The sequence below is a fragment of the Hemiscyllium ocellatum genome, chromosome 13 (genome assembly GCF_020745735.1).
Source record: "Hemiscyllium ocellatum isolate sHemOce1 chromosome 13, sHemOce1.pat.X.cur, whole genome shotgun sequence".
In the NCBI taxonomy this organism is placed as follows: domain Eukaryota; kingdom Metazoa; phylum Chordata; class Chondrichthyes; order Orectolobiformes; family Hemiscylliidae; genus Hemiscyllium; species Hemiscyllium ocellatum.
In genome coordinates, this window is record NC_083413.1 from 73,825,865 (window position 1) to 73,837,300 (window position 11,436).

Genomic DNA, 11,436 nt, shown 5'->3' on the forward strand with positions numbered 1-11,436 from the left:
CTTTGTTGGGATCAAGTTCCAGGCTTCTCTACATGTGGCTTCACATCGCAGTTAGCAGTTGTTTGTGTTGAGCAGAGAGAAAGGTCTGCTTGATATTGCAAGATGGTACAGTTGGATGTCGGAAGGGTGTCTGGTGATTCTCTATGCAGAAGATATATCCTGCAGCTATCTATGATTTTCGGGTAATATCCTCTGGCATGATCAGGGGTATTATGGCACACGTTTTGAGCAGGTGGGGCTTGAACCCGGGCTTCCTGGTCCAGATGTAGGGATACTACCGCGACACCACAAGAGCCCTTGATATATTTTAATTAACTTATCCAAAGATATTGTTACACACCTTTTGAATAAGTGAACCCAGGCTTCCTGCCCAGAGATAGGGATGCCACAAGAGCCCCAACACAGGAACCCTTGGGTAACTTATAATCCACTGATTCAGGGATACTATTACAAACCTCTGGAGCAGGTGGATCTTGAATGCAGGCTTCCTAGTTCTAAGTTAGGGATGCTATCACTGCTCCTTAGAGCTCTTAGATTTCTAATCCATCCCCATAACCTCTTGATCATGACAACAGCCTTGAGAGGAACACTTAGATATTATCCTTAGAAAACCTCTTGAGAGATTTTCAGAACTGACTGTAGTTAGGAAGAGGTTGTTATATATAGCAGAGAATGGGCTGGGGGATGGTGCGGGGAGGTGGCAGAGTAACCAGTAGGTAGAGATGGAACCCAGCGAGAGAGAGGGGCACAGTTGGGCAGAAAAAGGAGTGGGTAAAGGTCAGCCTGGGAGAATGAATTGTTGCCAGTGGAGTCTGTATTTTACTGACAATGAGTTGCTCGTATGTGGTAGCAGTCCATTTGATGACAGCGCCTGTTGTGTCAGGGTTGGGGTTAGATGATGGGCAGAGGTGCTTAGACTCTAAAGTTATTGAACTCTATATTGAATCCAGAAGGCTGCAGTGGAAGTACATTTCCCAAGTGGAAAATGAAATGCTGATCTTCATTGGAGCGCCGCAGTAAGCCCAAGACACAGATTTTGGCCAGAGACCGTGGTCATGTGTTGAAATGGCAGGCAATCAGAAGCTCAATCATTTTTCCAGACAGAATTTAGGTGTCCTGCAACTTCATCGTCCAGTCTGTGTTTCATCGCCCCATTGAAGAGGAGACCACATTATGAGCAGCAAATTCTGTAAACTGGATTGAGTGAAGGCTTTATTTTGGCCCCAACATCAAATTAGCTGTGGACTTTTCACCCATCATTCCAATTAATGGAGAGCCCTTGGGGCAAGCAGAATTATTGAAATCATCTGATGAGCCCGTCACTCAAAGTTAATGTTCAGAAGGCAGGATATAGAACCCCCTTCGAAACTGGGATTAACCATGAACTCTCTGCTATAAGGACTAATTATGTGGGGAATGTGATGTGATGTGATGTGATTAATTATACGAGAGGAACATTTCAGTCTTGCTTAAAGTGTAATTTTCCTACAAAAAGGTACTTAATGCAATTCAGTCATTTGTTCTAATAAATGTTTAAAAATAGTATCCTGTTACATCATTCCTCTATTAACTGGAGGTTTGAATCTCTTTTAAAAGAAGTTCTATCTCTATAGAGACTGCAACATTGCACTGAGTGAGCAGTAATGACACACAATAGCTCCATGAATAACTACAATACTTTGCCAATTCTCCCCAGGACAGAGAGTATTGTGCGTGAGATGGAACTGCAGGGTCGTATCACAGCACTCGATCTCAATCCAGAACGCACAGAACTACTCACCTGTTCCAGAGATGACTTGTTAAAGATCATTGACCTACGTACAAATGTTACCAGACAATCCTTCAGGTAAATATAAAGACTGGTCAGGGCTTCAACATTTAAAATGATTCAGTATGGCCCGGTGGCACAGTGGTTAGCACTGCTGCCTCACAGCGCCTGAGACCCGGGTTCATTTCCCGACTCAGGCGACTGACTGTGTGGAGTTTGCATGTTCTCCCTGTGTCTGCGTGGGTTTCCTCCGGGTGCTCCGGTTTCCTCCCACAGTCCAAAGATGTGCGGGTCAGGTGAATTGGCCATGCTAAATTGCCCATAGTGTTAGGTAAGGGGTAAATGTAGGGGTATGGGTGGGTTGCGCTTCGGCGGGTCGGTGTGGACTTGTTGGGCCGAAGGGCCTGTTTCCACACTGTAAGTAATCTAATCTAATCTAATCTAATTCCTCAGCATAAAGAAAAAAAATGTAAGTCTACATGCATTTAGGAAGCAGCATGCATTCTCATTTGTTTTTATATGGGGTTTGGTGCCCATATTTTAGCTTGTTCATAGCGTGTGAATATTGCTGGCAAGAGTAGCATTTATATAGTAGTGAAAGTGGGTACTGCAGATGCTGGAGATTAGAGTCAAGATTAGAGTACTGCTGGAAAAGCACAGCAGGTCAGGCAGCATCCGACATTTCAAGCAAAAGCTCTTTTGAAGGGCTATTATCCAAAACGTCAATTTATATCATGGTTCCTCATTGCCTTTTAGAAGGTAATGATGAATTGCCTTCATGAACCACTGCAGTCCATTTGGTGAAGGCATTCCCACCATGACTGTGTTGTTTTAATACAACTGATTGACTTGCCAGACCACGTCAGTGAACAGTTAAGAATCAACTTCATTTCCATAGATCTGCAGTCATGTAATATCCAGGCTGGGGTAAGAATGCCAGATTTCTTTCCTGTGGTCGCTGGTGAATCAGCTTGTGACAATCTGAGAGTTTATAGTTAACATTACTGATCCTAACATTTTATTGCAGATTTTTATTTAAAAAGCTGCATTTATATGGTGCAGGTACAGTGGGATTTTATTTCTGAATCAGTTATTCTCAGCCACTGAGTTAATAATCAAGTAAATTAAGTGTGCCACTATACTTTAATGTGGATAATTGGTATCTGTCTGTCTGCTCTTTCTAACCATGTATAATCTCTTTTCCACACAGTGCACAAGGATTCAAGTGCGGATCAGATTGGACAAGAGTAACATTCAGGTAGTTGAGTCTATCTAACTTTGAATCTTTGCTTGTTCACAAATGGTTGTGTTTTACTGAAGAAAGAGAAGGATGGTGGTTGTGCAGACTCCAAGTGTACAGGCGTGGACTTTTGTCTGTTGTGTCAAAGTGATGTGTCCCGTCAGGGGCAGAATCAGTAACACTGGCTGGGGGGGTCCAGCATAGCAAGGATTGCTACCTGATGACTCTCGGGCTATAACTGCTTTTGGGTAGGGTCGAGAGTGCCATTTATGTCAGGTTATGGCAGAGAACTTAATTTAGGACAGGTTTATATCTTTTCAAATGATGTCCATGTCAATAGTCACACTTCTGCAAATTTCTGATCCTAAAATTTCAATGACTGGGTCAGTGCAACAAAAGAGAATCCAACTCATGGATTTGTACCAGTGTTGAAATTACAAATACTTGGGTTCTTGTTATGACTTAGAGGATCCATTTTCCATAACGTAAAGACTTCTCCACGCGACATTAAATATCATGTGCTGCTGCTGATAATGAGACCCTTGGCTTAGCAGACCCATTTCTCATACATGAAAGGCATTATTGAATGCTTCACCTTTCAGACTCTGATATCAGCTGATAGCTGGTGGCAAAGCTAATCAGGGTCCACTGGCATCTGTTGTCTTAGATCTGAGCTGCTGGCAGTGGAAGCTAGTGGCTTAATGGTAATGTCACTGGGTGAGTAATCTAGAATTCCAAGCTAATGTTCTAAACACACGGATTTCAATCCCATGGCAAGTATTTAAATTTGAATTCAGTACAATAATTCCTAGTGTAACGGTGACCATGCCAATTGTTGGAAAAAGCCCACCTGGTTCACTAATGTCCTTTAGGGAAGGAAATTCCTGCTGTCTTTTTCTGGCCTGACCTACATGTGATTCTTGAACCACAACCACATGGTTGACTCTTAATTGACTTGGAGTAACTAGATTCCAGGTTTGGCCACAGATACCCTCATGTCATGAACAAAGACTGGGGTTTTCAACTGAATTAAAATTCCTAAAACTGGTTTGAGGGGATTTGAACATGCATTGTCTTGATTAATGGTTCGGAAATTTGCTTTCATGGGATGCAGCCTTCTTAAATAACTTCTTGCCAATTCATGTTGTTTTTTTTCCAGCCCGGATGGGAAATTTGTTACAGCTGGGTCTTCAGATGGAATACTTTACGTGTGGGGTGTTGAATCTGGGAGGATAGAAAGAAGTCTGGGAAAGCACCACAGGTTTGTTAAACTCCAGGCTGAGCATTGCTGTGTAATAGTTGCTTGTAACTCAGTTTGCCTACTGCCCAAATGTCTTTGACTGAAGGATTTAACTGCCATAAGTACAGCTGTCCAAACTGTTTGCTCCCTACCAGTTATGATGTGTTACAGTAGCCTGTCCACACTAAAACGCTGTCATCTTTCACTGGGAACAGCACTTCTACTGGCTGTTCTTCGGATGTCAACCTAGATTGCCAATGCCCAAAAGACTAAAGGTTCTGAAAGCTGATCCAAATCATGCTTGCACCTAATGTCCCCAGACAGGCACATCCCACAAATGAGAGTTTGTGGATGTTGATTCAGTGCTGTAATCCTGGTGACTACTTAAATCTCAGGAATTATTTTATGAGGGTGCTACTAGAGTTTTACCAGTTATCACAGAGCACCAGAGAGAGGTCTGTTCTTTCTATATTCTGTCAGTGTTGAATAAGCTGTCAGGACATAACCAGAACTAAAGTTACCATTGAGTTGATGTGATTCCTGACCTTCTAGCTTGAGGTGTGCCATTTTGGAATTGCCGGAGTCCCAAAGGTACTCTGTTTGCTCCTCCGGTTCCTTCACTAAAGGAGGATTGTCACACAGTCATAGACATGTCCAGCACGGAAATAGACCTTGTGGTCCAACTCATCCATGCTGACCAAATATTCTGAATGAATCTCTTACCATTTACCAGCATTTGGCCCATATCCCTCTTAAACCTTTCCTGTCCATGTATCCATCCAGATGCATTTTAAACATTGTTATTGTGCCAGCCACTACCACTTTCTCTGGCAGCTCATTCCAAACACTCACCACCCTTTGCATGACAAAGTTACCCCTTAGGTCCTTTTTAAATCTTTCCCATCTTACCTTAAGCGTATGCCGTCGAGTTTTGGAATCTCCTACCCTGGGAAAAGACCTTGACTATTCACTCTATCCATGCCCCTCATCATTTTATAAACTTCTATAAGGTCACCTCTCAGCCTCTGACACTCCAGGGAAAACAGCCCCAGCCTGTTCAGCCTCTCCCTATAGCTCAATCCCTCTAACCCTGGCAACATCCTTGTAGATTTTTCCTGCACCCTTTCAAGTTTAACATCTTTGCTGTAGCAGGGAGACCAGAATTGAATGCAGTATTCCAAAAGTGGCTAACTAGTGTCTCATACAGCTGCATCATGATCTCCCAACTCCTATTGCTCAATAAGCTGATCAATAAAGATTTGTATAAGAAACACTGCCTCCACCACCCTGTCTACCCTGTGACTCCACTTCCAAGGAGTTATGAACCTGCACTGAGGTCTCTTTGTTCGACAACACTTTCCAGGTCCCTACCATTAAGTCCTGCCCTAATTTACCTTACCAAATGTAGTACCTCCATCTGCCACTCCTCAGCCCATCTGATCAAGGTCCTGTTGTCTGAGGTAACCTTGTTCAGAGTACCAACCCAATTCCTGTGCGAGGTGCTTGACAAAGAAAATGAACATACAGGGTGACTCCTGTATCCATGAGTCCTGTTACTGCTGTTTCAGTTACCTGCAATTTACTGTGGCCCGAACACATTACCGGGCTCATTCGAGAACCAGGGACCAGGAGGCTGCCGGGAAGGTACCTTTCCCATTTAAGTGAATGAGTCTGCTACTCTCCGTGGTTTTGGTCTTCTGTGGTAGGTCTTGGAACATATCACCCACTGGCACGGGGGGGACTACTGCATTTATTCCATTTGCCTTGCACCCAAATAAGTGCAGAGTATAGTGCAGTAGAATATCATTGGGAATAGCCACAGGATCCAGCTTTTCGTCCTGTAGAGTTTCCACTTACCACATTCTGATTAATTGTCCAGTTTACCCCAAGCAGATGGAACTGTTGATATTTAAATAAGATTTCTTGTAAAATGACATTTTTCCAAACTGTCTTCCTCACTCTCCTGAAGATATTGGGGAGATATAACAAGCAAGAAGAGCACAAGCAGCAGAGATTAAGATGAGCTTAGGCTAGCAAAGGGTGACAAGAAGGGCCAGCATCATCAGTATTTGCTACTGTGATGAAGCTGCTCCTTTAACAAGGTTATGCAGTCTTGGCTTTTTTTTTCCCAGAGAAGTCATAAGGGACCTCCAAAAAGCCTGAAGGTGAAGGGTGTTCGGGCCAAGGTGATATAGCTAACAGAGACTGCCTCAGGCAGAAGGCTTTCAAATAAAAAATACTTGTACAATGAAATGGGTGTGGCCAGTTTTCCTAGTTCAGCTTTTCTATGGCTTGGATTTTTTTTGGTAGCGTGAAAAGAAAGGCTGCTGGACGCAAAGAATTAGGTCCAGGCTGGTACCCTTTCTCTGACTTGTATCTGATAAGAATCGGTGTTTGATTTTACCTTTTGTGCCAGGGGCTGTTTATGGGGATTGTTGCAAATATTTGGAACAGCATCATTAAGTTGGATGACCTGTTGGGTTTTTGGAGAGGTTGACTTATACGATATTCTGTTTTCTGTTGCTTGTGTTTCATCCAGTAATCTTGTAAATCAATTCTGTAAAGTTAGGGTCTTGGGCTACCTTCTTGAAATGTTTTGAGGGGTCTGGCCTGGTCCATAACACCACAAGGGCGGGTGTGGTGCTGAACTGAATCTCTAATCGTTCCTTGTGCTTTTTGTCATCCTCCTCCTCAGCTCTTCTATAAATGCAGTATCCTGGTCACCATCTGGAGAACATGTAATCAGTGTGGACAAAGGAAGCCGTGTGGTACTTTGGTCAGAAGCGTAACCTAAGATGCCAGAAGATAACCAAGAGGTGCCCTTATACATGTGCAACTTCCAGCCGTACGCAGGAGATTGGCCTGTGGCACACTCCAAGCCACGGCACACGGCCTGACAAGAGTGAGACTTCTCCCACAAATCAGTGCCACTGGGAGGGCATTCAGACAATGACAGTGAGCTTTTTGTACATTCTCAATCGTTGGTGAGAAGCACACTCTCCACCTGCTGGAGTGTATAGTTGAGGAATAATATGGAGGGTCTGTGCTGTGTACCAGCTGCTGTGATTGACTTTGGAGTGGGAAGCCGTCCTATTTGCTGCAGGGTAGTCACCCAAGGTGTCCAGTTGTTTACTCTGTCCACGGCTTACATTTTCTTGCTGCCATGTCATGGTGGGATTTACTGCCATTGTGTCGGTTTTACTTCCCTTTCTACCCTATCTCTCCAACCTGAATAAGTGTGTTCACTTTTATGTCCTTGGAAAGCGTGGAAGAGTAATAGTCTAATAGTATGGAGTGGTTACAGCTGACATGTCTTCAATTATTTATGTTCACTGGTAAAATAGCTTAAGTGGAGAATAGATGTGCTGTAATGGTGGGGAGAAGTGGTGCTGTGTAGTTTGCTTTTCCTAGATGGCGCTGTAAACCACTTAAGATAGCATTCCCCTCAAAAGAGGCAACTTAATATCAATAACTGGGAGAATAAGCATTTCCTTTTGCATTTATGTTTTGCATGCAGGCAGCAGTGGAAAGGCTGCATTTATTATCCATCCAAACTGTCCTTAACATTGCATGCAGCATCCCTTGGGCTGACGAGTTAGCTGCAAGAGTCAAGCATTAGTCATCCCAACTAAGAGAGTATATGCACACAATGGGACTGGTTAACAAGCTATACAATCTCCCTGTGTTTACCTTCAGAAACACACTGACATGCCCTTCCCTTTATCTATTTAATCACATCTCTCTCTCTCTCTATCTCTCTCATATATTAACTATTCTGACTTCCTTTCTCACTACATTTAATTTCACACACTCTTTTCCATCATTTGACAAATTGACAATGTTTGCACTTTGTGATACACTGATCAATTTTCCTCCTTTTTCACGTTCAGTAAGTTGATCCATTTGTACATGTGTACAGAGAACCAGGTTTGCACTTTGGAATGTGCGTCTCTGGAGTCATCAGAGTAATCTCGAGTTTAAATGTCTCTTCAGAAAACTGAATGCTGAGGGCACTGCCAGAGTAACACTAACCTCGATTGATGATGGATGGTCCCAGGATAGATTCTCTGGCATTTCAAGCATCTGTTTGGTGCCTTAAAGCTTACCACACTGCTCCTGGGCTGGGGGGAGGAAAGGCCAGCTCCAGGTTTCCAGGCCTAATCGTTGCGCTGTGATTGATGGGTGGAGTGGGGAGTGTTACTGATCCCATGGAATGCCAGCACACACTCTCCAGACATACGGAGTCATAAGCTGAGCACTAAATCTAACGGGAAGGTGCCTAACCCAGGCAAGAGTTGGCGCTTTCAGAAGAGAAGAGAAAGAAGGGCAGTTTAATATAAACGTGCACTAACCTTAAACACCACATGTAACATTGGTATTGACCATATCAAAATATAAATGCAAACGTGGACCAGAAACTTCAGGAGGTGTACGCACAAACCTTGTGGCTGAAACTCGGATTGAAGTTTCTGATGGCTTACTACCTGCCAATCCCAGCTCTCATTACTAACACCTATGCCAAACTTAAAACAAAAAGCAGTAATTTGCACTTTGAGATGAATGGTGGTATCCAATTATTATGGCTACAGATCGATGATTACTAGTGGTCAGAGATGAAAAGACTGTGAAGAGCAGTCGTGAGGAAGCTCGTTGGTCACTGTAGACTCCTCTACTACCATACACAACTGCTGCAGACCAGACTGTACCCTGCACTGATGTAGGGTTCTGAAATCTGGGTTCAAATCCAGTCCTCAGTGGGACGGGAGTTACTCAAAGGGGAGTGATACTTCCAGCCCAGTTCCTGTTGCACTAAACTGATAAGATTAAGAACCTGAAAAATTTTCATTGCGGTGGACACCATGAGATATCATGCCCTAACTGGCCTGATTGGAAAAATATGAAGGGATTTTTACTCTAATGTCTATGGTTTCTGTTCTGGGAGTGTTTTTGATATTGCAGAAGAGTCTTTATTCTGTATCTAACCAGGATGAATGTAATTTTGAAATGACTGATGGGTGAATATGGAGGGAGCTATAACTTAGATCTCAGCAGGGAATGCTTACTGCAACAGTGTAAGGTCATAACAGTCTGACTTGAGTTCAGTACACAGTTTAAATATTGAGTGAATCTCCCTCCATTTTGGTGTGTTGCAGCTTTAGTATCAACTATGTGCTCATCACACTGTTAGAAGAATGTTTGTGCTGGGTCCAATTTACAACAAGAACTGAGACTGCGAGCTCAGTTCACATGAGTTCGTTTTCAAAATAAGGACTAACTTAGGATGAAAATTCAATCAGTTTTGAATTTAAACTCTAGTTAGTAAAGGCTAATTGATTGCATCATTTGGTCCCATGTTTCTGGTTTTTCAACTCAGTTAATCAACATAATTTATAGCAAGTGAAAGCATGTATCAATTACTAGAGAAATCCAAAACTGCCAGTTTGTTTGGTGATTTCCCATCAGAATGAGTTTGGTAACTTTAAAGAAGCTCTTCCTCTTGTGGGTATCAGCCATGTTACTCAGTTCCACAGTACTTAATAATGCCATGATAAATGCTTAAATCTAGTTTCAGGTCCCATTTCTAATCTCCTGCAAATGTAACATTTTGAGGAGCAACTCTGAGGTTGGCTGTTGGGGCTAGAGAGTGGTGCAGTACCATTACCATTCACTGGAAGACCAAGACTTCATACTTTTCCCCTCACAGCTGCACACGAGATGTTTAAACATCTGGAACTTCTCCTTACTACTGATCCACATGGAAGAGTGTGCTGAGTTTTGTTGAGAGTGTCTGTTGCATGTACAGCCTGCTGCCAGAGTTGGGAAGAGTGCAAACCAGTGTCTCCTGATATAGCTGAATGCACAGATCCAAAACTTTCCTTGGCTACTACAGTTTTACCAAATGTGCTATTCAGAAATTGCTTGCACTGTGACTGTGGACAAATTCATGCTCCTGTACTGGGTTAGAGAGCAACAACAGCAGGATCTGACCTTTGTTCTGTGTGTGTAGTTAAGTGGCATGTTCCGATTACCTCGTTTATATCGATGCTTTAAGAGTCCTCTACACAAAGTCTTATTTGCACTTTATATTTTTTTCTGAAGAACATGGCATTGTAACAGCCTAGTTGCCTGGCTGAGATTCGGTTCACTTGTGTCTGAATCCCATGTAGTAATCACCAACTTGCTTTGTAACTCTGCCAGTGCTGCTTCATTACAAATGTTTCTTTTCAAATAAAATAAGTTCTAAAAAGCTGCGTTGTGACATGTTTTGTGTTTCCCTTTCAGCTTTAGGTATGCCTCCTGTGTTTAAAGTGTGTATGTGTAAAAGTTTGAGATAATTTGAGGGTAAGGCCACTTTTAAATTTCCTGCACAGCTAATTCTGCTTTGTCTCCTGTCAGCAACAGTCCTTAATAGCTCCATAATTGCAGCTGCACAGAGCAGCAGGACATGATTTTAATCTGGGCGATACTAGAGGATGATACAGCAGAAGCAGGCTTTTTCGCTGGAGCTGGGCAATGACCATGAATCTGACACCAATTTATGCAGAGTTAACTGATCTCAGTTGAAAACTCTAGAACCTAGTACCAACAGTGCAAGAACAGTGAGGAATTGATTAGTGATCATCATGGAATGTAGCTGCGGTGAATGGGCCTTTTTCTCATTTGCTGAAAACGTGTTGCTGGAAAAGCGCAGCAGGTCAGGCAGCATCCAAGGAACAGGAGATTCGACGTTTTGGGCATAAGCCCTTCTTCAGGAATCATTGAGGCTTATGCCCAAAACGTTGAATCTCCTGTTCCTTGGATGCTGCCTGACCTGCTGCGCTTTTCCAGCAACACATTTTCAGCTCTAATCTCCAGCATCTGCAGACCTCACTTCCTCCTCTTCTCATTTGGCCTGATATGTTAATGTGAGCTCTTCGTGAAAGCAACTCATCCTTTACCTGTGTCCCTGAAAATCTTCTCCCTGAACATGTGTCCAATTCCTTTTTGAAAGCTTCCACTATACTCTCATGCAGTGATTTCTACATCCGAAACACTTGCTACTTAAAAGTAGTTTTTATGCTGCTGTCCCATGTCCACACCAGCCTGCCTATGAATATTTTGGAAAGACCAATCGGAGCAGAAGTTATACATTTGATAGTAGGGTCCTGAGAAATATTGCTCAACAAATTGGGTGCAGGTTCATAGTTC

General features: G+C 42.9%; 1 protein-coding gene across 2 annotated transcripts in view; it reads left to right on the forward strand.

Annotated features, from left to right (window-relative positions):
• The window catches only part of LOC132821941 (autophagy-related protein 16-1-like), a 50,231-nt gene extending 39,736 nt beyond the window's left edge, over positions 1–10,495 (forward strand). For both annotated transcript variants that reach the window (XM_060834937.1, XM_060834938.1), the window contains exons 15-18: positions 1,697–1,846; positions 2,979–3,026; positions 4,168–4,269; positions 6,944–10,495. In XM_060834937.1, coding sequence (XP_060690920.1) covers positions 1,697–1,846; positions 2,979–3,026; positions 4,168–4,269; positions 6,944–7,037 — 394 coding nt within the window. In that variant the 3' untranslated portion in view covers positions 7,038–10,495. The remainder of the gene's footprint in view (positions 1–1,696; positions 1,847–2,978; positions 3,027–4,167; positions 4,270–6,943) is intronic.
• The last annotated feature ends 941 nt before the right edge of the window (positions 10,496–11,436 follow it).